This window comes from Berghia stephanieae, chromosome 13, assembly GCF_034508935.2.
Source record: "Berghia stephanieae isolate SIO BIC M18660-M18661 chromosome 13, UCSD_Bste_1.3, whole genome shotgun sequence".
Lineage (NCBI taxonomy): Eukaryota > Metazoa > Mollusca > Gastropoda > Nudibranchia > Aeolidiidae > Berghia > Berghia stephanieae.
In genome coordinates, this window is record NC_088372.1 from 33,768,624 (window position 1) to 33,795,735 (window position 27,112).

The following is a 27,112-nucleotide window of genomic DNA, read 5'->3' on the forward strand; positions in this document are numbered from 1 at the left end:
AATTGGAAAAAAAAACACAATGTTCATTTGAAAAAGTTTATTCCAACAATGTACAACATTATTATCATAATAATGAAAGCAATTATAAACACACACACACACTCTCTCTCTCTCTCTCTCTCTCTCTCTCTCTCTCTCTCTCTCTCTCTCTCTCTCTCTCTCTCTCTCTCTCTCTCTCTCTCTCTCTCTCTCTGCCCCCCCCCCCACCTTTTCCTTTCTACTTGTACCTTTTTTAATTACATCAAACCATCCCGTTCAATGCCGACAAATCGAAGTTGTTCTGTAGGTCCGTATCTGAATAAAGAAAGACACAAAAGAAACAAAAAACAATCTTGTAAAGCTCATTGTAAAGCACGTTTAGCACATTTAGTTAATATTGCGCTCAAAAAAGCTTGAGTTTTATTTTTTTAAAAAGATACCACCAGGAAAGAAGCAGGTAGGTAATAGTTCCTCCTCAGGTCTTGGGTTCGAGCTTTGCGCAACGCATAGTTGAGTCCCTGGAAAAGGCTCTTTACTCACATTCTCACCGACCTCAGGTGTAAAATGAGTACCTGGCCGTGAACAACGATGAATGTGTCGAAAAATATTGTAATATTGCCTAACAGGGGTCGTGTCCAGTTCAACATGTTATGTGTTGTTGGTTTAGGGATCCTTTGTAAAGCGCTTTGAGCACGTCTATTGGATATTGCGCTCTATAAAAGTTCAAATTTTTTATTTTATTTTTTTAGACACCACCAGGAAAGAAGCAGCTACCTACCTGTAATCAAAAAAGAGTTCTTCTCCAGCCTGAATGGGTCGTTTGGCAAAGATCCCGATTCGATGGTCCCCGTTGACCATCATCACCTTGGCATAACAGTTGGGGTTGATGGAGTGGTTGGCAAATCGGATCTTGTTGCCTTTACGAGTCGCATCCACCACAAAGTCTAAAATTGGAGAATGGGGGGAAAATACATAAATACATAAATGATTTCTAAATCAGTGCTGATGGTGCCAAAAACTGAAAAGGGAGGAAAATTTCGAATGATTTCATTTAAGCCTCATTATTTTTACAGCATTCACCCCCCCCCCCCACACACACACACACACACACACATTTTTAGAGCAATTGAGATGATAAACTATCATTGATACTCTAGCTAACTTCTAGAGAGTAGGAAACTGCACTTATTTGTTCCACCACACATCAAATCTCTCACTGCCAGTACATTTGATTGAGGGAAATATAACTTTTTAAAAAAGAGGAAATTCCTCCTCTGACTCAAAAATTGCGGATTTCCGGGGATCCGAGGAAAACCATCAGCATTGCTAAATCAATATATTTACAGAAATTACCAACACAATATTTGATTTTGATGAATACTGTAACATGACATTGGATATTATTTGCATTTTGTATTTTAATTTGTGCGGCTATGTGGTCTTGTGGTATGACACTCGCTTTCGGATCGGAAGGTACTGGGTTCGAGCTTTGCTCGGTGCATAGTTGAGTCCTTGGAAAAGCCTCTTTACTCACATTCTCACCGTAGTCTGATGTAAAATGAGTACCTGACCGTTAACAGCGTTATCTGTCGGAAAAAATTGTAACATCGCCTATCAAGCGTCATGACTTGTTCTGCATGTTTCATGTTGCTGTTGGTCAGGGACCCTTTGTAAAGCGCTTTGAGCATGTTTAGTGGATATTGCGCTGTATAAAAACTAAAGTTGCTATTTTTTTAAATATTTAATTGAAACTCTCGATTGCATAAAGTTGGACATGTCAAATGAATGGAGTGTAAATAGTGAAAATTATACTATGAATATTGACTATGATACTTATTTGTGTAATGGATATTTAATAATTTGAGATAGTGATTCTATACTCATAATGAAGGCCCCTTCGCCTCCTATCTAATGGTCACAGATGACCACACAAAACCCATAATGCAAAGTCCCACTCGCTTTTGTCTCGAACAGAGAGGTGACACACTGCTATAGCATTAAACCCTACCCACACCAGATTCTTCAACCCGTCATAATTTCACCCATGATGAAATTTAATCATGAGATTTTGTTTGATTAATTCCTTGAATTTGCCGCTTTTTGGGTCAAGAAGTTTGTGGCAATTAACCAGTGACTTTTATATTATCTTGGGAAATATCGCGAGTGCGATTATCCAGACTGCAAGAATATTAAAAATAATAATATATAATAATAATAGTAATAATAATGATAATAATAATTATCATAATAATAATAATAAAATAAAAATAATAATAATAATAGTAATAATAATGAAAATAATAATAATAATAATAATAGTAATAATAATAATAATAATAATAATAATAATAATAATACATGTAATCATAATAATTCTCACCATAATTGAGATTAAACAGAAAACTACACATATATTTATCATAGACCTTCCCTCTTCTGTCAGCTTCATCCTGGGAAATGATCTGCAAAGGAGTGAAAAGTATCAGAAATAACGGAATAAAATGTTCAACATGCAACAATTCAATCTTAAAACTTTTCCTAAGCTAACAGAAAAAGCAGTTAAAAACGATATTACTTTACGGAAAATGAACATAGGCAGGAAAACAGAACATCTGAATGTTTTGTCTGAATAATCTTTTTGTCTTGCCAACCAGTCTATAGTACATGGTCTAGTGGTATGACATTTGACTTTGGACCAGAAGATCCAGGGTTAGAGTCCCATTCTGAGCAGCACAGAGTTGAGTCCTTGCAAAAGGTTCTTAATCACATTCTCTCCCTGTACTTGGGTGTTAAATGAGAACCTGGCCATAAACAGAGTTGTCTCTGTCGATATATATAAAATTACAATATCGCCTACCTGGCGTCATATCATCTCATCATCCATGTTAAATGTTACTATTGGTGGAGAACTGTTGTAAAGTGCTTTGAGCATGTTTATGAGAGTCGATCTGGATTTTTAGCAATGCATTTATGTTTTCAATGTTTTTTGTTGTTGGCTGAAGAATAGTTTTGAGCCCGAAACGTTCCAAATTTTGATATATTGATTTTTGTTTTGTTTTTTTAGGTGTTATATTCATTTTTATTGATTACTTTTTAAAAAGAAAGAGAGAATCTAATGGTGAATATTATACAACGGGGTTTTGACACAGCCTCACCTATACAATCTGTACGAGTGACAGGTGTGCAATTGTTTGTTGATTTTAAGGGTATTACGGCACTTGCATCACATTTAGGCCATATTAGTGCCAGTAAAAAGGAAGAAAATGGGATAGTAAAAAAATTCTAGAATGACGACTAAAACACCCAAGAAAAAGTAAGACGAAAGGGAAGTATCTGGAATAGGGAACAGATGTTGATTCCAAGAGCACAGCATCAATGTACTTAGTTTGAGATCACCTAAGTCTCATCTGGACACCAGCACAGGCTCCTAGTAAGAGGAATACACTCAAATGTTTACAGAATATATCCAAAACAGAAAACATAACTAATAACAAATTACAGAGAGATGATTTACAAAGGGAAAAAAAAAAAACATCTCCCAAAACTAATACTAAACATTTGATAGTTTCCCTCTCAGCTAAGGACCCCAGCAAGGGCCAGGACAAAACCAAGCAATCCCATTCCAAGACAATGACAAAAAACAAAGCAAGTTGGAAAGCAGTTATAGGGGTATGGAAGACACAGTAATTGACCTCCCTGCCCACTATGAATGGGAGGTCAGGAACCATAGCCAGCAGGTCTTCTATAATCATCAGACTTACCTCTCCACAATATTCCGAGATGAACTCGTTTTTCTCCGCATGCTCTTTGAGGAAGATCCCCCATCCAGCCACATCAGATGGTGCCAACAACAAATGCTGAAATAAAAACAGTACAGTATCTATTTTTTTTTCTTTCCTTATACAAGATTTGTTTTTTCACAAATCATCAAAAATATTAGGCCTTTGTCTCTCTGTCGTGTACTTAAATTATTGGTGAGAAACTTACACCATTAAAATCTGCAGCCCTTGAAGATTATAATATCAAAAATTGGGCCTGTTGTCTTGTTTCAGTGCAAAGCACCGTCTCTGTTAACAAAGCTTTTTTTTTTTTTCTTCTTTCCCTAAACAAGATTTATTTTTCTTCACAAATCATCAATAAATGAAACCTAAAAAACACATAAGTTTTTAAAGTTTTAATTTATTTTTCAATTTCGATAAATAAAATGTTAGTTTCAATGGTTTGGGAAGTCGCATTTGGCTTTGTAATTTAATTTTTGCTAGTTGCCTAACGAAATTTTAGGTTGCAACACCTACTCCAAATAATATAATTGAATGGCCCATTAATGGCAATTAGACAAAAACAAGTAAGAGGAAATGAAAAACTGTGGAATATAATATTGTATTTGAAATGAGGGAAAGAGCTATCTCTGTTGTAATCATGACTATTTTCTTCTATAAAGCCACAGAGGCCAAATGACCCCCAAATCAGGAAATCGTACTTTCTGGTATTTTTCTTTTGAAAGCCATGGGGGTCATTTGGTCCCCAAACTAGAAAATTTCAAATTCCAGATGAGCATGCTCAGTGTGAGTACACCATGCACGTGGATAGCAATGAAATTTGGCATGGACATGTATCTCATCACCAAATTTCACCAACATACCCCTGGGGTCCTTTTAATAAATAATAATAAGCAGCATTTGTATAGCACATAATCATGACGATGTTGTGCTCTATGTGCTTTACATTATATCATGATATAAAATCAAATATTTGTAACAATAATCTAATAACACACATACTATCAATTGACACATACAAATAAAACCGAGATAATACAATATAATAAAAGGCACTATACTAGACATTTCTCATAAAATAAATGTTTTAATCTACATTTTAAAATAGTGATGTTTGGTGCATCTCTTACTTTTTGACCCCAAGCATGAAAAATATAAGCTTTGTTTACATAGATGGCGCTTTGTACTGAAACAAGTTAACAGGCCGAATTTTTTACAGGGTTTTATATTACCAAAATATTTCCATCCCAATTTCTGATAGATGAATCTATCTACAAATAAATTGAGAAGAAATGAGGAAAGAGAGAAAAATAAAAGAAGCAGAGAGAATAAAATTTGAAAGACTTTACCTTCCGCAGGCCTCTTTGAACTCCAACGTTCCTACATGTAATTTTGTCTGTGTCAAACTGATCTGTGATTTTGAAAAAAATGTAACCGTACAAATTACTCGGTGATAACTTGTCAGGAATGGGAATAAATAGCTTATTGAGAGAGTTCAATTTTACTGTTTAATTTTTAAGCTTTTAAGGGTTTCACAGTGTTTGTGAAACATTTAGGTCATTTCAGTGCCAGTAAAAAGGAAGAAAATGGGATAGTCAAAATAGTTATAGAAAAGTAAGACAACGGGAAATGGTTCAAATAGCCAACAGAGATGTAAATTTAGTACCTGGTCGTTAACAGCTTGGTCTCTGCCCAAAAAAAAATGTAATATCGCCTACCAGGGTTGGATGTGCGCATGGTCTCTCGTCCTCGCTTCCGCAAGGATGAGAGACGCATGCGCACAACCAACATGACGTTCTCTCTCTAATAACTTTTCCGCCGGTGACGTCACAGACTATGGGTAACGTCCAATCAAGGGACGCTACTCTTCCGCTAATCTCATTCCCTATAGGCCTGAGAAGACACTCACCAGCACCACAGGGTTTGCACAGGTCTGGATCACATTCCCTGACAGCCAGAAAACACGGACACAGTTTGGTGTTACACTGGGCTTTGCATCGACAGCCTGGGAAACGATTCTGGCCTGGGTTGAAAAAAAAAAGAGGTATAATAATAATGAAATAATATTAATAATTTATACCGTACTTATTCAATATACCAACTACCAACAGCTCTTGGTGCCTTTTCAATACAATAATCAAGGCTACAATTTCATATTAAACAAAAGACATAAGCCATTCATACTAATAGAAAAAAACAAAACTATTTAATGGAAACTGGTTTTAATTTATCAAATATTTTCTATTAAAATAGGTCTTAATATTTGTCATAAAAGTAGCTTCTGTATTGTATTTTCTTAGAGAAATTGGAAGAGAGTTCCATACAGAAGGCGCAACAAGAGAAAATGACCTCTCAGTATAATAATAAAATGCTTTATGTACAGAACATGGAGATGTGGCATTCTTTATGGCAACCCCTGCAGAATGCGGGGTAAGCTGAAAGAAGAAGACGAAAAGGACTTACAATCAGAGCTGCACTGGCAGAATTTCTCACAAAAGTTTTGCGCCATAATGCAGGGACAAGTATCGTCACATCGCTGGCCAGGGTGGTCGCAGGGCTGATAGTTGTAGACCGTCTTGCTTGTCCCGTCTTTCTTCAGCTGTATCTTACGACAGTGCATGGACCACAATCTATGACAGACAGAAATAGCCCCATGAATTAGACACTTAAACAAATGTATGAACCAAGTAAAAACTAAGCCACTGGAAACCAATGTTTGTTTGTTTTGTTTTTAAGGGTTTTACGGCACTTGCAACACAATAAGGGCATATAAGCACCAGTAAAAAGGAAGAAAATGGGATAGTAATAAGTTCTAGAATTACAATTAGAGCACCCAAGAAAAGGTAAGACAAAGGGGAATTGGTTCAAATAGGAAACAGATGTAGATTCCAAGAGCACACTATCAAAGTACTTAGTTTGAAATCACCTAAAAGTCTCATCCAGACACAAGCACAGGTCCCAACTAAAAGGGATACAGTCAAATGTTTACAAAATCATAAATAACATTAACTAAACAGTAGAGTGCATAACAGTGAGATGATTTACAAGGAAAAAAATATCATCTCCCAAAACTCTTAACTATAAATTTGACTGTTTCCCTTCCAGCTAGGGTATCCAGCCAGAGCCAGGACAAAACCAAGTAATCTCATTCCAAGACAAAGACAGAAAGCATGCTTCAAGAGAAAGCACTGACAGCCCATTATGCTGACCACTCAACTGACAAGCAAAGGGGTCTCAAAGTCAGGGAGACATGTTTGACCCTTCTGTCCAACAAACAATTTTTTTGGGAGCTAGATCTGCTGCATCTCTTAAGAGGATTTGGTGGAAAGTACTTTGTGCCCATGCAAGAAATCGCTATTGTGCAGCGTGGCTCAGCAGTAGAATATTTGCTTCGTATCCTGATTATTGATAAAGTCAACCAAATTTTCTTGTCCAGCAGTGTTGATTTTATTTGGGTTCCACTTCATTCTGTTGCTTTAAACATGACATAAAATAACATCAGAGGGTCCCAATAGCTCAGTTGGTAGAGCACTCGCTTCACACGCAAAGGGACCAAGATTGATTTCGGGTGCAGTCGAGATTTTTTTTCTGACCATCCTGTCCACCCAGCAGTGAATGGATAACTGAGTCTGTTAGATTTGGTGGAAAAGCACTTTGCAATAGACTAGTATCCTATCCAAAGGATAGCAAGCAATTGCTATTGTACGTTTCACGTTATCGAAACCGGGATAAACTCCGGCCCCATGGGCCCAATGGCTCTGAAGGACTACTTTTTTCAAACATAACATCCACGCACCTCTGCTTTTTCTTCTTTTTCCTTGGAGGTGTCTGGTCTTGCTCCTCACTAACATCAGGAATATGGGCTTCTTCTTTGACAGCAAATCGATACACCTGGTAGAAAGACAAATGCATAATTAACTCACTCAATCCTAGAGATTCTTCTTATTTTTTAAAAATTGAAAAAAAAAAATGTATTAAAAATGAGCATGTACATAGTTCTATTCAACTATCATTAACATGCAAAAAAATAAAAACATTAGCTTTGATACTACCTACGCCTATAATTTGTCTCAGAAAAATGTAGTATATAGGCATGAGGTAAAAATAACCCGGGTAAACTACGGATATAGTCAGTGTTAGGGATGAGTGAGTTAAGAGCTTTCATACAAACACCAATGCGTTCAGATGATTACCATATGCTGCTCAGACATGAACAAGTAATCCTTGTAGCATTACGAAATTTTGGCTCCAATTTCAGACCTTCATGTGAATCTATTAAGTCGTAAAAACTTACTGAAAATGAAAGTTGCCAGACTACAACATTTTAAGGATTTCGAAGTGTTATTTAATTCTTGTGAGGGTAAATTGTCAATTTTTAAAGTGAACGATAACGACTACAACCTTTACCTCCTAAAAATTACGAATGTTTAAATTTTGAGGTAGGCAGGTCTGTGTTTACAGTGGAGAGCCAAAATGACAAAGATTTTGAAAAAAATGTGTACAATCCTGAAACCATAATGAGCTCTAATTCTAGTGATGGACAACAAGATCATACTAGCAACATTATAATCGATATTTAGATCAATGAAAAAATTTACTCTTCATTGACGATATAAATAGTATCAACTTCAAAATTTGTGTTTTGTTTGTTCTTAAGGGTTTTACAGCGTTTTTACAGCAACACATTTGTGTCAGTGCATGAAATAATTAGTCGGACGGTGATATTTTTGGATTTGCATTTTTTTTCTCCATTTTCTGAAAGAATATGCTCCCCAGAGCATTTTAATCTTTATTTGAAGTAAATCGGGTGATTTTCCATGAAGCTATGGTCAGATGTATGGGAAAGGTATCCTGCAACTTTTCTCAAATTTCATACTTTTTCAACTTGACTAGCTGTAAAAAATATTTTGAAGTGAAATTAAACTTTGATATTTCCCGAAGATGTACAAAAAAGGTTGATTTAATCATTTATGACAAGAACTCATTTTTGATAAAATTGATCTTCTAACTAAAGTTGGCAATATCAGTTCAAACCTTTTGACCATCCGACTGATTTTGTCATCCACTGTAACATTTAGGTCATTTCAGTATCAGTATAAAGGAAGAAAATGGGATAGTGAAAAAATTCTAGATAACAATTAAAAGCACACAAGAAAGGTAAGACAACGGGAATGGTTCAAAAAGGGAGCAGATGTATATTCCAAGAGCACACCATCATTGAACTTAGTTTGAAACTACTAGGAACACACTCAAATGCTTTCATGATACATCAAGCACGTACCTGTAGACAGGATTTGGTTCCCACCAGTTTTGCAATGGCGCAGTAGTTTGTTCTGTACATGTCAGCCAGGACTCGAACCAAAGACTCTTCAGCACCAGTCCACTCTTTCATGGCTGGCTTGCAGGGTGGGAATTTGATCTCGATATCTGGACAAAAAAAAACAAAAAAAACAGACAAACAAATGACCAAAATGTGAATGACATGAAAAAAAAGCGACACCATATCTTGAACAATCTATGTCCTTGACTTTGGACGATTCTGTCCGACAAGAGTTACCAACAAACACCCATCGTGTTATTTCATTTTTCAACATTTTGATCCAAAGTAGACCATATCTTTTTTTTTTTTTTTCATATTTTCATTCCATTCCAGGAAACATGATGCAATAACTAATTTACCAAAGTGTTAAATTAGGGAACAGGATCGGAAGGTCCTGGGTTCGAGCCTCGCTCGGCGCAGACATGAGTCCTTGGAAAAGGCTCTTGACTCACATTCTCTCACCGTACCCAGGTGTAATATGAGTACCTGGCCGTTAACAGCATTGGCTCTGTCCGAAAAAAATCGCAATATCGCAACAACAGGCGTCATGTCCCGTCCTACATGTTAAGTGTTGCTGTTGGTCAGGGACCCTTTGTAAGGTGCTTTGAGCATGTTTAATGGATATTGCGCTATATAAAAGCTCAATTTTCTTTTTTCCTTTTATCTTTAGTGTAAGATAAAGATCTGAAAAAGTATTTGTGAAACAGTGCCAGACAAAGCACGAAAGAAAACTACAAGAAAAAAAACAATCCCAAAGAAATGAGCCTGCCTCAAGACCTGTCCTGTTAAATATCCATCATGCTTCATCCTTTGAATGTGTCAAAATACAGAAAATAAGAAAATCTTTCAATAGATGGTGTCACTTTTTGTTTAATTTCATTTTTTTCCTTCATATTCTTGTAAACTTTCACATATCTTTATATTTTGGAGGTCTTTTAAATAAGCAATTTCACCATAGATGGCAAGCCTAAGAAGTGCATTCCACGTGAAGTTTGTGTACGAAAAAAATGATTTAATCATGATCAAAAGTTTTATGATTGTTTACAATGCCTTGACAATGATTGTATACATGTATGGAAATAATGATTTAATAATGACCAAGTTTTAAGATAGTCTATAACATCTTGACAATGATTGTGTACATGTTTGGAAAAAATGATTTAATAATGATCAAAAGTTTTAAGATTGTTTACAATGTATGAAAATAACTGTATGTATAAAGAAAGCATGATTAAATGAAGATCAAAAGTTTTTAAATTGTTTACGCTGTCTTGACAAGGATTTTGTATGTGTAAGGAAAAAAGATTTAATAATAATCAGGTTTTTAGATAGTTTATAATGTCTTGACAATAATAGGATCAATTGGTAAATGACACCAGCTCGACCTGATGAAAGTCGAGCAACAAATACACTTGAGATTGAACGTTTCAAGTTAGGAGTAAATAAGAAATATTTTAAGTAAATTCTTCATATAAAAGATCAGGCTTTTGTTACTGACAAAACTGGTTCATTAATAAAAATAGAATCAAAACAACTCACTTCGAATTCATTGATAAAGAAATGATGTGAATATTTTGGATTTCCGTCCTTGGACAACAGCAGTTTGCTATGAATTTGACATAAAATACTTAATACATATATCTTCATTGATTTTTCATCCATAAGTAGTAAGCACACATCACAAAGCAACACACTCACCATCAAAGTGATTCAAAGCTACTAGAAGCTGTGGACTGTAAAAAAAAAAAGAAGTAATGAACAAACATGAATATAACAGCTTCGAAATAAGAACAAAATACCAAATAAGGAACATTTTAGGCTCAAAACTCTTCTTCAGCTATAAACAAAAACAATAAAAACATTAAAACATCACTAAACTCCAGACAGACAGCGGGGAAATATTTGGCACGGCTTGTCTGCAGACATTGCTTTTGTTATTGGCTAAAGAAGGATTTTGAGCCCAAAACGTTTTGTATTTGGTATTTTGTTCTTTTTTCTAAACTATTATACATATGTTTGTTGATGACTTGTGACGCTTTCACACTCACCATCAGCATTATTACTCTCCTCACTGTTTTCACTGCTCACAGTACTGCTGCCATTCGCCTTGCGTTTCTTGCCATTCATGACCTCGTTTGACTTTCCCATTTCCTTGGTGAACTGGTCTCTTTCTTGGCTTGTGTCCTTGACTTTGGATGATTCCGTCTGCTTGTCGAGATAAATACAAATGAATAGTAACTTTTATCCCTCAAATCATAGACTAGATTCAAGCGTTTCTGTCAATCTGCATCCCTATCTATTACTAGTTACTATTAGCATGCCTGCCCACTTGTAAAATTAAAAATCCGTAATTTTTAGGAGATAAAAATTGCAATCGCTATATTTAACTTTTAAAAATCAACAAGTGACCCGCACAAGGAATAAATAACGCTTTAAAATCCTTAAAGATATGTAGTCTGGCATCAACTTTCATTTTCAATAAGTTTAAATGACTTAAAGATCATCATGATGTTCTGAAATTGGAGACACCATTTCGTAATTCTACAATGTTTTTCGTAACAGTTGGCAGGCCTGTATTAGTCAGATTTGCCATTACCCACCATCCAATGTGTGACTTTTATTTCTTTCCTTATTGATTCCATACGATTGTCTGCTTGTCAAGACAAAAAACAAATTTGTATCTTTAAATGAGTTAATAGTAAAGCCATCACCCATTGTGTAACTTTTTTATAAAAAATGTTCACATCGTACACCTGAATACAGAATTTTTTTAAAATAAGTATTTTCAAATAAATGAAGCAATTGGGTAGCTGGGCTTTTTAGATATGGCAGAAAGTGGTTGGGTATAACCAGACCTGCCTAGAACTACGAAAAAGGTGTAGAATTACGAATTTTTTGGCTCCAGCTACAGAGTGGCATAAAAGCCTCTTTGACTCAATAAATCTTTGTGAAAATAAATGTTTAGTTCCTTTGACCCTATATTCAAGACTTTGGAGCATTTTTTGATCATGGTGAGGACAAATTATTATTTGTAAAGCTATAAATAGTGAATTTCTCTCTCTCTTTTTTTTTTTTTTTTGGAAACTACAAATTTTTAACATTTCAAGTAGGCAGCTTTCGTATAACCCATCGCCCCATCCAAAAGGTACCAAGCTATTGTTACAGTTTATTTAACGCTTTAGATAGCAGAATACAGGTCTGCATCTGCCCCCTGAAAAAAATTGCCTGAAAATCTGCGAGACGTTTGGGTCCAGGTCCAGGCAGGGGGTCAGAAGGAAGCTTTTTCAATAAAACATGAGCAAAGATCCCCATTGCCCGAATAATTTTCTTAGAATTTTACCAATTCAATAGGATGTGAAACAATTGAAAAAAAAAAAAATTTTTTTTTTTCCGGCGTAGCGAAATTGCCGACAAATTTACAGGCCTGAGAATAAACTCCAGCTTTATGAGCCTTGTCTCCAGTGCTGCGAACTATGGCCCAAGAAAATGTGTACAAGGGAGAGCCAAAATGAGCCGGATTTTTGAAAAAATGTTTATTATCCGGAATTTTTTTTAAAAAAGGGAATTTCATTTGAAATCTGGGAAATTATAGCTCTGCATTCACAATCCCACGATTATATTTCTCTTTCCTAACAAATGATTCTAATAACATAGATGATACAACTACTTTTTGCACAGAGGTTAAATAGACATACAAATTCGATATATATCCCAATGAAATAATATTTTATTGAACTCCCGGGTCATGGGACCCATAAAGTGTAAAAAACAGGAAAAAAAACAGAGTAAAGTCAATACAGAACCAAGACGAGAGCTATATAGAAAGAGAAAAAAGATAAAGGTTGGTAGAAGACCCAGCCAGTCACACCGAAGGAGGTCAATAACGACCCCACTCACCAAACATTGTTCCTCCCCTCCCCCCCCCCCCCCCCCCCCCCCCCCCCACAACATAAATTTAAAAACGCATCGTACCACATGGAGATAGCAGTCAACTCCACACGGCTCGTTCTTTTGTCTTCTGGCTGGAACTCTCTTACTCAACATGCTTGGGGTTGGATGGTAAGCTGTGGAAAAGGAGAAAATTTTTTTTTTTTTTTTAAATAAAAATTAGATGATAATTAAAGAGTGCTATAATTTCCTGATTCACATATATCACAATGGATGGTGATATCGAATTGATTAGTTTTTTTTTTTCTTTTTCTTTATTTTGGAGGGGGGTTGATATTTTTGATTATATGCTTTGTTCGTTTTTCGGAGGGGGGGGAGGGGTATTTCTTTGAGAGAGAATAATTGTCATCTCTGTTACGGATACATTAAAAAAAATTTTTTTTTAAAAGATACATTGATGCATGAAAATCATTTACACAATCTAGGGGCACCAGTCTGTCATTTTATTCTCTTCAAAAAAAAGAGTTGAGAGGGGGAGGGAGAGAGGGAGAGGGGTAGAATATAGAGTTTGTGGTAACAGATTTATAAGTGGCAATAATTGCAAAACACAGAAAATACTCAACTAAAGTGTGAATGAATAACTGGCAAAAGGGAGTGTCAGATATGGTGAAAGTGCAAATACTAAACAAATGTGCCATATACATGAAAATGGAAACAATTTCAGAGAGCTTGGTGGGAAAACAAGAAAGTGAAGTACACGAGCATGTTACAGGGGTGAGAATGGAATGACCGGTCACGAAAAAAGAAGGAAATTTTTCAATGCATAGATCAAGACCCAGCATTAGACGAATCAGGGACAGGATCTGTGACAACGCATTCACCAGTTACTCATTGTGCCTTGAACTTCCACCTCAGAGAAGGCATTCAAGCCCAGCTCTCAATATCTAATTTTTTTCTTTCAGCAACAAAATCAACGCCTTTTGCTCACTTTGCCCAATGCCTTGGTTCTCTCAAAATAGATAAAAAGAAATTTTCTCTCGGGATGAATAAAGGAAAGTCTGTTCAATAAATGTTTCAAGTCTTTAACTCACTGAATCCAAGAAATTTTTGCTACTTTTCAAAATGAGAAAAAAATGTATTAAAAATGAGCATGTGCATAGATAGTTTTATTCAACTACTATTAACATGCAAAAACTAAAAACATTAGCTTTGATACTACGCCTATAATGTCTCAGAAAAATGTAATCAATAGGCATGTGGTAAAACTAACCCGGGTAAACTACGGATATAGTCGTTGTTAGGGTTGAGTGAGTTAAACAAACTTGTTCATACCACTTTAATCGCTGTATGAGGCTTGTCTACATAACATACTTTTCAGGCACAAAAACCAAAATTGTTTGCAACATGAAAAAACTTACGGTGGAGGTAGCAGTCGTACTTGAAACACCTTCGACAAAACAATGTGTGGAAAGAGTGCATGGTCTTCTCTCTGGGCACAGACTGCGCCTTTGGCCCGTCGATATTCGGTGTGCACTCTGGGGGCAGCTCTTGGCTGTTGGTTTTGTGGGACTCCACCAATTCCTTGTATCTGGAATATGAAATACGTAATAAAAACATCACATGGGTCAGTGTCAGTATTCAAAACAGGAAAACTGGTGAAAACTTAGAAAGAGGAAACATTTATCTGACTGTCCAGACTCCATTTGGGCAAATGATCATGGGGGAAAATTAGAGACAGCAAAGATGGACCAACACAAAATATACAGAAGATTGGACATTCTTCCATCTAAGGGAATTCCCATCCAGGTAGGTCTGATCATCTTTATCATGCCATTACAAACAATAAAATTTGTCAAGACTTACTTTGTCTGGAATTCCTCTACAGACCCACCCTGGTCAGGGAAGGCAGCACAAATTGCCTCAAACACTTCTGTCGGGACATCCTCCACACTACACCACTCTCTCCCGTTACCTGAAAAGGAAATAATAATGTGCCTCATCAAAATTGCCAAAATTAAAAATAATAATAAGTTGCATCTATTGTAAATACCCCCCCCCCCCCCCCAAAAAAAAAAAGCATTCCAAGAAAATGAAAAATGTCCAACCTTCTTCACTCAACCTAAAATGTCTTGTTTGTTTTTATACTAACAAATTGTTGAACATGTGAAAGGCTCCAGTTTGAACACTGATTGTACTGTTTCAATCCGAAGTGTTTCCGTTTTCACATTTTCGTTAGTATTTTTATGACCTCTGGCTTCTGGGATCATTTCAGCCCAAGTAAAAAAGGAAATGGATGACATTTTTAAAACACCCAATAAAAAGTGGAACTTCTAAATTTGACATCTGTCACTGGCATGACTACACAGAACACAAATAAAAGAATCTTTGATAAAGGTTAAAATTCATCAACCCTGTTTTAAGGTCAAAGCCAGTCTACTGCTTTACCTTTACAGCAACACAAAACTCAATCCAAGAAAAGAAAAAAAAAACCTACCTTTGATTGGGTCAAGGCCATTCTCAATACGATATTGACTACAAACTGTATTCACCAGCTCCATGTAAAGATCGTCAGCAATGCCTGAAATGCGCTCCCCGTGGACCCGCCCTTCGTAGTTTTTGAGGAGCTCTTCAATAAAGGAGGTGTCCTGATCCAGGAGGTCATCCCCCATGTAGGGAATGTTGTGAAGAATTGTCTCGTCGTCCACCTAAAAATTCAATGTGTAATTTAGCATGAGGAATTTCTAATTCATTCAATAATTTTTTACACCTTTGTTTTTTTGCATCTGTCTGAATATATGCTAAATAACCGTGTAATGTAAATGTTGCTGCTCGAAGCTCGAAGAAATAAATAACAATGTGAAATTGAATGTAAGTTTCAATTTAATCAACGAAAACAGATAAAACGTTAACATATATTAAATTGAAGCTTACATTCAATTTCACATTCTTATCTATAACTGTGTAAACCTTGTTATGCTGAGATGGAACATCATTCATTTTATACTGGAATGCAATCCAAATTGTGTCTCACAGTTATTTCTGACAATACTCAGAGGGATTTCAAAAGTTGAAAGAATAACTACAACATATAAAATCAACTCTACTTAAAGAATGGTACCATTTGATCATAAATTAAATGTCGACAACCACCACTCATCCCCACTTATCACTTTAAAAAATACTCATGATTTTTTTTGGTATGTTGTGGTGGTGGTTATAGTGCTAGTGGTACATATGAGGGTGTGGTGGTAGTTTTAGTACTTTTTATTGGTAGGATGCTGGTTGTAGTAGTGGTGATTGTAGGAATGATGATGTAATGGCGGTTGTAGTAGTGGTGGTGGTAGGGATTACGGTGTGGTGGTGGTTGTTGAAGTTGTAGTGGAGCGAAGGGGTTGGGATGTGCTGGTGCTAAGGATGTTGATGTGGTGGTTGCTGTAGTTTTGTTGGTGGTGGTTGTGGTAGGAGTGATGATGTGGTGGTGGTAGGGCTTATGATGTGGTGGTGGCAGGGATAATGATGTGGTGATGGTAGGGAAGATGATTGTGTTAGGGATCATGATGTGCTGGTGGTTGTAGCAGTTGTGATAGCAGGGATGAAGACGCGGTTGTGGTTGAAGTAGTTGTGGTTGGTATGAGAGATAATGATGTGGTGGTGGTTGTTGTAATGGTGGTGATAGTGATGACGATGTGGTGATGGTTGCAGTAGTGGTATGAATATGATGATATGGATGGTGTTGTGGTGGTGATTGTAGAGTGGTAGTGGTTGGGATAATAATTTGGTGGAGGTAGTGGCAGGGAAGATGATGATGTGGTGGTAGAAATGTTGATGTAGTGGTTGTGGTGTTATTTTTTATTCATAAAAAACTTGAGAAAGGCGGTACTGTGATGGTGATGTGCAGAGATGAACAACCATTTATAGGTGCAATCCGCCTTTAGGCGGAGGATTCTTACCCCCTGATGTAGAAGAAATAAGGGGTGACTTTTTTTCTAATTGCGTCCTAACATTGAAAGCATAAAATTTTTACTTGAGTTGAAAGGTGTTTTTCATGTATGTGAACAATGTTTCCTTATTCCCTTAACATTTCATCAATAAATTTTAAAAATATTAAAGAAAAAAATAAACAATACCATAAAGTTTTGCTGTACTGGTGCCCAGCTGTACATTGTGGGTATGGGTTTGATGGGGTTACACATCTTGATGGGAGCCATTTGGGTGGGGAACCCCATTCCACTGGTTACCTCACACTGGGGATATTAACGAACAAAACAATAAATGGGGTTGATGGCTAAGAAACAAAATAAATGCATGTCATCAACTGCAGGCTGCAACATCAAGTATTTTTTAGAATCAAACAATAAATGATTTTTGTAAATCCCTTATTCAAAAAGGTCCCGCCATTAACATCAATGACATTATTTAACTAGAAACAAAGCACTCAATGTAAGTTACAAAAAAAAAAAAAAAAAAAAAAAAAAAGTTATCAATTTTCCCAAAAGAATTTGGTTTAAAAATTGAAATCTGGGGAGGAAGGGGAAGAGTTTGACAAAAACAATAGTGGGTTGTAGGTGTATTGAGAATTTAGAAACAGAAGAAAAGGCAAAAGTGACAATTTTTTTTTAACCCAGAAAATCACAGCACAGATGAGAAAAATAACCTTCTTGGATGAAGAGCGCCCGGGCAGAATTTCAGGAACGATTAGTTTCTGAATATGTTGCTTGGATAAATATTCCCTCTCCTTCTCCAGTTCCTTCTCAATGTCAAATCTGTTGGCAGCGAATGCATTCTGCGTGAAGAAAACATAAAAGTAGTCCAAGAAATATTGATGGATTAAAATAACTTATGAAGCCCCGGGTTTGAGAGTTTTTGACAAGATGAGGGTTATTATTTTAACCCATCAATCTTTGAAAGTTGAGTTTTCTGACCAAATTTCTTAAAATGCATTTTTTTTTTTCAGAGTACAGCAGCATAAATGAGACATTGTATATTTTAGAGGCATACCTTGACTTCATCCGCTCGCCGATCCTTGCGAATGAAACAAAGTCGAGTGTATTCGGCTTTCACCCTTTTTTTCCAGTCTGGGAAACCGTTAGCAAGCGACTCATTTGTTTTGTCACTCTGCACGCTGGGGGAGGGGGAGGGTCTGTGGGTTGGAGTTGATGCAGCTGAAGTCCCTGCAAAGGCAAGTCTATGCGCCCCACTACGTGTGTTGCATGCACCCTCTGGAGTGGACATTTTGCAGTTCTATTAGAAGTGCGCGTTACTTCTAGCCAAGTCTGAAACAGGAAAGGAATATATAAATTATAATAAAACGTGATGCATGAAATTCAATTTCTATTTCTAGCACCTAGTTTATCCTAACAGACTGTTTTTTCCTCAAGTTCCTAGCACTGGCTTTGCTTTGTTAATTAATTTGATCTATTACTATTAATTATATCATTTATAAATTTGAATCAACAGGGGATGGGGGTATTTTTTTCCAATAATGGGACTTTTGCCCTCCACTGCAAGGAACTTGTGGAAAGACTGATATCCATTCATTGTCACTGACATCCTACTCCTACCGTTTTCATTTTTAGTATTTTGAGCAGACATTGGGCAGTGGGTCACGGTACTACCGCAAACTCGGGGACCCAAATAATTTTGGGGGTTTGGGAGGGGGGAAACTTTTACTTTAAAAAAAAAAAAAAGTCTTGTAGGGGGTTTGGGAGGGGAGAGACTTAAAAAAAAAAAGTTTCCCCCTCCCAAACCCCCAAAATTATTCTTTTAAAAAGTTTTCCTCTTCCCAAAACCCCAAAATTATTTGGGTCCCCGAGTTTGCGGTAGTACCGTGGGCCACAGCCACAATTTAAATTTATCGCCTCGTCGTCGTCGGCGCCCTCTGGCACCAGGTGAAAAATCTCTCTAGATATCCATCATCACTGAGATGCCCCCCCCCCCCCAACCACCATTCAGACTGTGTTTATGCCCTTTATATAAAGTCACACTGTAACTGTGAATGTGACTCAAAGTTTGTGAAGTGGGGTAGTTCAAGTTCAAGACTAATTGATGAACGAGAAGCGAACTTTTTTTTTAGTAAAGTCAAAGTAAGTGAGAAACAAAGAAAAATTTGAACACCAAATTTCAAAACCGACAGAAATCATTCGACAAACTAGCTTTTGTGTGTTAGTAATCGGATGGAATAACAATTTACCAGTCGCCAGAAGATCTATATGTTTAGTGTAAGAATAAAATATCTGTGAAAATGAAAATTGAAGAAAAATAGAAAACATTGGTCTCCTCGACAAGCGGGAGGCTTTGTTCTACTTTCGTTTTGACAGCCAATCAGATTGTCGTAAAGAACGGTTCTTTAGAGCTCCGTTCAGAAGAGATAAGAAAATAAATGGTGTATGATACAGTGCCCGACATATAAGATAACAATGAAAAATAAAGAGACTGTATTAAAATTATCGATATGAATTGATCGAACTGCAGACCCTCTGCGGAAAAGATGCGCTTCCGTCAAAAGAATTGAGATCATTGAGATAAATAATAAAATAACCTTTATAATGGAAGTGTGCATTCCCTACACAAGTGCACAAAATACACAAGCGTGTTTTCTGTATTACCAGTGTACCAATAAATACACTTTTGGGAGTGATCATAAAAGCTAAATTATGACTTAACCGAGAAGGCTAACAACTTTGTACTTGGAGAAATATTTCTATCTGACTTAGTACAAAGATGAAAAAGTTTATTTACTTTTGGATACGAAACATATTCCAACAATTAATGACCTTGGTCTTTGCTCTCAGCCGTGCCAGATTGAACAGTTTCCCGTCACTTCTAGTTTGTAAGTGGACTCCTTCTTGACTCATATATATAAATACACGCATACATACATACACGCACACACCCACATACATACACAAACACACACACACACACACACACACACACACACTAACAAACAAATTATCACGCACACATACATACACATACAAAGACCGGCAGACAGAAATATGGATAGATAGATAGATAGATGGATAGATAGATAGATAGATAGATAGATAGATAGATAGATAGATAGATAGATAGATAGATAGATAGATAGATAGACAGATGGATGGAAATATATATATCCTTTCTTTAAAAAATATAGCATTGTGGAGAACATTGTGCTTATTTGAGTCAATAAAAAAATTGATACGGCGCACAACTCTACTGAAAGATTTGAAAATTAGAAATGTATTTTTTACAGATAGATAAACAGATAACTTGATTTCCTTTTATAATTTAAAGTCAGTTTGAAAGTTCGTTGAGTCAAACAGATATCATAAAATATGTACCAACGACGACACTTGACTCCCAAAATCAACTAATTTTGACACTGTAAAAAGTTGTCAATTTGCGTCATCTATTTATGACATCAAGTATTATTATTACTTCCGTTGTGTTGTTGATTTAGCGGTGATCAGTTTTGTTATGATATGTTTGTGTATGTGTGTGTGTGTTGTGTGTGTGGTGTATACATATCTGTGTGTGTGTGTGTGTGTTGGCATTTTTCAGCAAATCGTGGCATTCATAATGATATTATTCACTTGATCACATGAAGGTATTTCAGTCGCCATTTTGATTCTTTTTTTACTATTAGGGTTAGCTCTAGAGGTTAGTCATAAGTGTTATTAAAGGTGCTAGGGTGTTTGTTTTTCCATAAGTTAAGTAAAGGGGAGACATTCCGAAAGCTCCTACATCCCCAGTATTCTTTAAATTTGTATTTTCACCTTTGATCTTTTGTCAGCACGGTGGTAGAACAGCACATTCAACGTTCAAAATTCCAATTCCAATAACGGATAACAGCACCTGTAGCATCAGTCGCCAATCAGACACAGCTAAGTTACTGAAGAGTAGTTCTCTCATAATTTGGGATGAAGCACCTATGATGGACAGGCGTGTGTTTGAATGTGTGAGCATGACATTTTGTGACATAACAGGCAGTTCAAAACCTTTTGGGGGCAAAGTGGTTGTACTTGGATGGGATTTTCGGCAAATTCTACCTGTTGTTAACAAAGGAAGTGAAGCCGATATATTAAGTGTCACACTTAACAAGTCAATTATTTGGAATTTTGTCACCATTTTTCACATGAACAAGAACATGAGGGTTACTGATGACAATAACTGTTTTCCAAATTGGCTTCTCCGCATCGGAAATGGTACAGAGCCGGTTTTCAGTGAAATAGGAAAGTATTCTGTTAAATTACCTACAGCGCTATGCCTTCCTGAAAATGACCCAGAATGCTTGATAAATGCTGTATACAATGATTTGAATCTGAACTTTGCGAATGAACGTTATCTATCAGAGAGAGCAATTTTGACTACAACCCATGAAAATGTTGACAAAATAAATGCAGCCGTTCTGTCCAGGTTGACCTCATCAACTGAACAAATTTACCGCAGTGCTGATTCCATTCAAAGTGACTTTGACATCAACTTATACCCGATTGAATTCTTGAACGAACTTGCACCTCCCGGGCTTCCTCCACATGCATTACATTTGAAAGCCAACACGTCAGTCGTGCTGCTTAGAAATATAAATCCTAAATCAGGCCTCCTAAATGGCACCCGTTTGTTAATAATTAAATAAGGTTCAAAAGTATTAGAAGCCAAGATAATTACCGGTAGTAGAGCTGGCGACATAGTGTTTATCCCTAGAATCAATCTGACGACAACAACTGATTCAGGCTTACCATTTATTATAAATAGAAGACAGTTTCCGGTAAAATTGTCATATGCAATGACAATTAACAAGTCTCAGGGGCAGACATTAAGCAAGGTGGGGATTTTCTTACCACAACCGGTATTCACACACGGACAACTGTATGTTGCTGTGTCACGGGTCAGAGGCTATAGTGGCTTACACTTCATGTTGGGCCACACAGAAAAATCAACCGAAGATATACCAAATTACACAGACGTTGTTTACCTATCTGCCCTCATTAAATGATGGTGAGTACAGTATCGAATGAAAATAGTTCTTTCCCCGCGAAATTGCGGGCTTTTTACTAGTATATATATATATATATATATATATATATATATATATATATATATATATATATATATATATATATACATATATTATATATATATATATATGTATATATATATATATATATATATATATATATATATATATATATATACATATATTATATAATATATATATATATGTATATATATAGATAGATGGATAGATAGATAGATAGATAGATAGATAGATAGATAGATAGATAGATAGATAGATAGATAGATAGATAGATAGATAGATAGATAGATATAGATAGGTAGATAGATAGATACGAGGATGAGTCAAAAAGTATTGGTACTCTGCTTATTACTTAAAAAACAAAATGAATAAATCCCATGCATTATACCTCAAATTAAAGCTTAGCATTAGCTGAGTAGAATGCTACTCCTCAACATAGTCTCTGCCTCTCTCGATTGCCACAGTCCACCTTTTTGTAAGGTCATGTGTCCCGTCCTCGTACGAAGAGCCATAAGTCAACAGAAGTGCTGCTCTGGAAAATTAGCAGTATCAAGTCTCTTTTCTCCTCAATCAAAAAAAAAAAATTAAAAAAAAGATGCCAACATGCAAGGTAAGATCCCAGGTCCTATGAATGATAGTGGGATACATTTTATTGACTACATTGGCTTAAAATGAGAGAGATTTAAAAGTATCAACGATTAACTGTTTTAAAAGGCGCTATCTCCATTATATCAAAAAGTGCACACCAAAACAAAACGTTATGCCATTCACAAAGGAGAGATAATGATAGTGATATGGTGATTTGTTTAAACAGCTATTCTTATATCAACAAGTAGAGACGCTTTATATTTTGATTTTGATAAAGCTATCTAGGTCTATATTGTACTGTGACGACCAGAACAAAACACTAACACAACAATAGACCGAGTCAAAAAGCAATATCACCATCTAACACAATTGTTTGTTGACATAAAAGTAAAATCATCACACGGATCGCAAAAGCAACCACCTGAATGTGAAGAGGGAAAAAAAAAAAAAAGAGAGAGAGAGAGAGAGAGAGAGAGAGAAGAGAGAGAGAGCGAGAGAGAGAGAGAGAAGAGAGAGAGAGAGAGAGAGAGAGAGAGAGAGAGAGAGAGAGAGAGAGAGAACCAATAATTATATTCATTGTTTAAACAAAGTCGACTAAGCCTCTTGAAATCGCCTAGAGATTTTTGCTACTTTTCAAAATTGGAAAAAATGTATTAAAAATGAGCATGTACATATATAGTTTTATTCAACTGTCATTAATTAACAAGCAAAATTTAAAAACATTACCGTTGATACCACGCCTATAATTTGTCTCAGAAAATTGTAATAAATAGGCATGGGTTAAAAGTAACCCGGGTAAACTACGGATATAGTCGGTGTTAGGGTTGAGTGAGTTAACTCTCTCCTTACCAACTATAGGAAAATCGTCACATTCGTTACTATACTACCAACTTTTTATCTTCTTCAAATTTCTTTTGTACATCATAACATTTAAAGTATATTGTAGAGCATGTTTTTCTAAAGAAATTCTGTATCGCAAGAACTTTACTGTTATTGTGTTTGAGTGATAAAGGATATATATTTTTATGTTACTTGGGATGTGAAGATTTGGGGGAAAATCTTGAAAATGGCTGGTAAGGAGATGGTTAATGGGACCGAGAGGGTGGGAAGTGGAAAGGGAATGCTTAGAAAATTTTTTTTTTTAAACCCTACAACTTGAGCTTTTATATAGAAGAATATCCACGAAACGTGCTCAAAGCGCTTTATCAAGGGTCCCTGAACAACAGCAACACGTAACATGTTAAACGAAAATACCGCCTATTAGGCGATATTAATTTATTTTTTTCCCCTACAGAGACAATACTGTTACCGGCAAGTAGTCATTTTACACCCGAATACGGTGAGTGAATGTGAGTAAAGAGTCTTTTCAAAGGACTCACCTATGCGCCGAGGGAGGCTCGAAACCAGAGCCATCCGATCCGAAAGCGAGTGTCATACTATAAGACCCCATAACCTTAGTAGGGAATGCTAAGCAATAACTGATTCGTTTTTAATTTGTTCAAAAGACATTTGTGACGGTATGATGTCGGATGCGAAAAAATGATATAAAACAAATTTGTTTTGCCCCTCACATTTTGAAATAATCAGTAAATATAAATAATAAATACATTTTATTCACCCATAGGGAAATTGGTATTACAGAAGTGAAGTACAAGAATGAATAAACACATTAATAAATAAACGTTATAAAAATATTTTTATAATATTTATAACATTTTATAAAGCAATGATAAAGTAAATGAAATGAAATACCAAGTAATAGTAAAAGTAAAAGTGCATCTATCTATAATATCATTATTAAGTAGCATACGGACAATCATTATATATCCACCTCCCCCCCCCCCCCCCCATCCCAATAAAAAAACAAAAAACAAAACAAACCAAATTAAATATACAAAAAAAAAAACACCCAAAAACAAAAAAGAAAGAAAGAGAGAGAGAGAGAGAGAGAGAGAGAGAGAGAGAGAGAGAGAGAGAGAGAGAGAGGGGGGAGCGAAAGATATCGAGAGAAAAAAAGAGGGGAGGGGGTGAAAGACGCACACACACAGAGAGAGAGAGAGAGAGAGAGAGAGAGAGAGAGAAAAGGAGAGAGAGAGAGAGGAGCAGAGAGGAGCGAAGAGAGGATAGCAGAGAGGAGCGAAAGAGAGAGATAGATAGAAAGAGAGTGAGAGAGAAAGAGAGAGAGAGAGAGAGAGAGAAAGAGAGAGAGAGAGAGAGAGAGAGAAAGAGAGAGAGTGAGAGAGAAAGAGAGAGAAAGAGAGAGAGAGAGAGAGAGAGAGAGAGAGAGAGAGAGAGAGAGAGAGAGAGACCGCGTGATTTTCACGTGCATCACATTTCTCTACTTGACAATGGCTGTCGCCTCCCGGATATTATTCAAGTTTCATTCATGCTGATTGGGCAGCGGGCATGGCCGACTATAGAGAGTTCGAAGATGACGTCACTCAGGTCTTTATTGTTTTTGTTTTTTGCCATCCGCGTTTATGAGTAATACTCACTAAACTATAGATAGTAGTATGCGCTTGGCTAAGAAGCTCATAACATTGCCATCCGGATGTATAACGGACCAACACACAAAACTGTGTGTATCCATGAACGTTTATAGTTGGGTTATAACAGTTCAGTGAGCATTACTCATAAACGCGGATGGGAAAAAACAATAACAAAGACCTCAGTGACGCCATCTTCGAACTACTTATATTAACCTGACTATAAACGGTAATGGTTACACACAGTTGTGTGTGTTGGCCAGTTATACTTCCGGATGGCAATGTTGTGAACTTCTTAGCCAAGCGCATACTATCCATAGTTACGTCATGGCAACGGGCCACAGCGGGTTGGTCTTTGCTTCGTACCGTACCGAGTTCGACCGTGGCCTTCGTAAAGTTATGGCCTGATACTGACCAAAAAATGACGTCAAAATACCAGTCTTTTGCCACAAAAGAAAACAAATTGTGAGTTGTATTCAATAGTTCAACCAATGAAATAACTTGTTTCCATGAGCTCTACTAACGACAACTCACTAAGCGGTGCAAAAAACAAATAATGACGTCAAACTGCCAGTCGTTTTGGATTTCAGTGTCAGGCTATAGATAGTATGCAGATGACGTCACTCAGGCCTTTGTTATTGTTTTTGCCATCCGCGTTTGTGAGTTGTTCTCACTAAACTGTATTAACCAGACTATAAAAGTTCATGGTTACACAGAGTTTGTGTGTTGGTCCGTTATACTTCCGGATGGCAATGTTGTGAACTCCTTGGCCAAGCGCATTCTATCTATAACATAACGATGACTACGGCTCGACTCCCCGCCGTGTTCAGTGGCCTTGAGCAAATCACCTCGCCCGAGCTCACTTCGGGGCCCGGCACTCTAGCTGACGAATGGATTACTCCAGTCTTCTCTTGGAAAAGACCACAGGGACAAAAATTTCCCTTTGAGACGAATAAAGAGAACTCATATAAAGTAATAGGCTTATCTGCATCTTCATTTTAAAATATCGTTGTATCCGTTTAAGTAAAATACCCACAAGTTCGGATGCCCAAATTATTCGAACAAACACACAAAACTGTGTGTAACCTTAACCGTTTAAAGTCAAATTGAGAGAATTAAGCGAAAACTGATCCCCCAACTGTCGGTCTAAACCCCATTCATTGATGCTGTGCGTATAGGTAAAATTCGCACAATATCCACCAGCCGGATAAAAGCACCGACACACAAAAAGTTGAGTAACATTGAGTGTTAATAGTCTGATTGTATAGATAGAATGAAGTTGACGTCACTCGGGTCTTTATCATTAGTTTTTGCCATCCGCGTTTTTGAGTAATTTTCATTAAACTGTATTAACCAGACTAAAAACGTTCAAAGTTACACATAGTTTTGTGTGATGGTCCGTTATACTTCCGGATGGCAATGGTGTGAGCTTCTGAGCCAAGCCCATACTATCTATAATTTAGTGATAACTAATCACCAAAATGGCTGTTTCAAAACTTGGCTAAGAAGCTCACAACATTGCCATCCGGGAGTATAACGGACCAACACACAAACTTTGTGTCACCATGAAGGTTAATTCAGTTTAGTGAGAATTACTCATAAACGCGGTTTGGCATTCTAAAAGTGAATCAATCCAACACAGAATGTACCCACAAAAAAACAAAAAAAAAAAACCAAAAAAAAAACAACAACAAAAATAAAAAAAAATGAATGGAAAAGTGTACGAAACCGAGGCAACTGGATTAACGAAAATGCAGACATCAGAAAACGAAAGCAGCTGGCCACCAATGCATTCAACCAACTCCAAAACTTATGGAATTTAAATAACTTGAAATAAACAAAATCAGTGAGAATAAACGAATACAGATTTACGAGGCACTGATTATTCCGATATTTACATATAATTGTGGAACCTGGGGTCTCACAAAAAAGAACTTAGAAAGTCTCGATTCATACCACCTCAAACAGTTACGTCGCGAATCTATTGGTCAGAGACAATGCTCTTCAACGTCACTACCTTCCTAATGACGCATGGTAACTTAGTAACACT

At 36.4% G+C, this 27,112-nt stretch overlaps 1 protein-coding gene across 2 annotated transcripts; it reads right to left on the minus strand.

Annotated features, from left to right (window-relative positions):
- Positions 1 to 22: 22 nt before the first annotated feature.
- Positions 23 to 19,299, minus strand: LOC144958547 (histone-lysine N-methyltransferase EZH2-like). 2 transcript variants are annotated; one of them, XM_078890589.1, is made up of 18 exons: positions 19,157 to 19,299; positions 17,965 to 18,239; positions 17,621 to 17,749; positions 17,094 to 17,210; positions 15,461 to 15,671; positions 14,830 to 14,938; positions 14,385 to 14,554; positions 13,051 to 13,142; positions 11,127 to 11,283; positions 9,040 to 9,185; positions 7,555 to 7,649; positions 6,222 to 6,388; positions 5,668 to 5,781; positions 5,108 to 5,169; positions 3,741 to 3,836; positions 2,360 to 2,441; positions 758 to 923; positions 23 to 294 (listed from the first exon to the last, which is right to left on the minus strand). In XM_078890589.1, exons 2-18 carry the CDS (start codon positions 18,196 to 18,198, stop codon positions 237 to 239), a joined length of 2,205 nt encoding a protein of 734 aa, XP_078746715.1. In that variant the 5' UTR covers positions 18,199 to 18,239; positions 19,157 to 19,299; the 3' UTR covers positions 23 to 236. The 2 variants fall into 2 exon arrangements, with proteins under 2 accessions (XP_078746715.1, XP_078746714.1); XM_078890588.1 differs by having other exon boundaries at positions 11,127 to 11,286; positions 19,157 to 19,285.
- Positions 19,300 to 27,112: the final 7,813 nt, after the last annotated feature.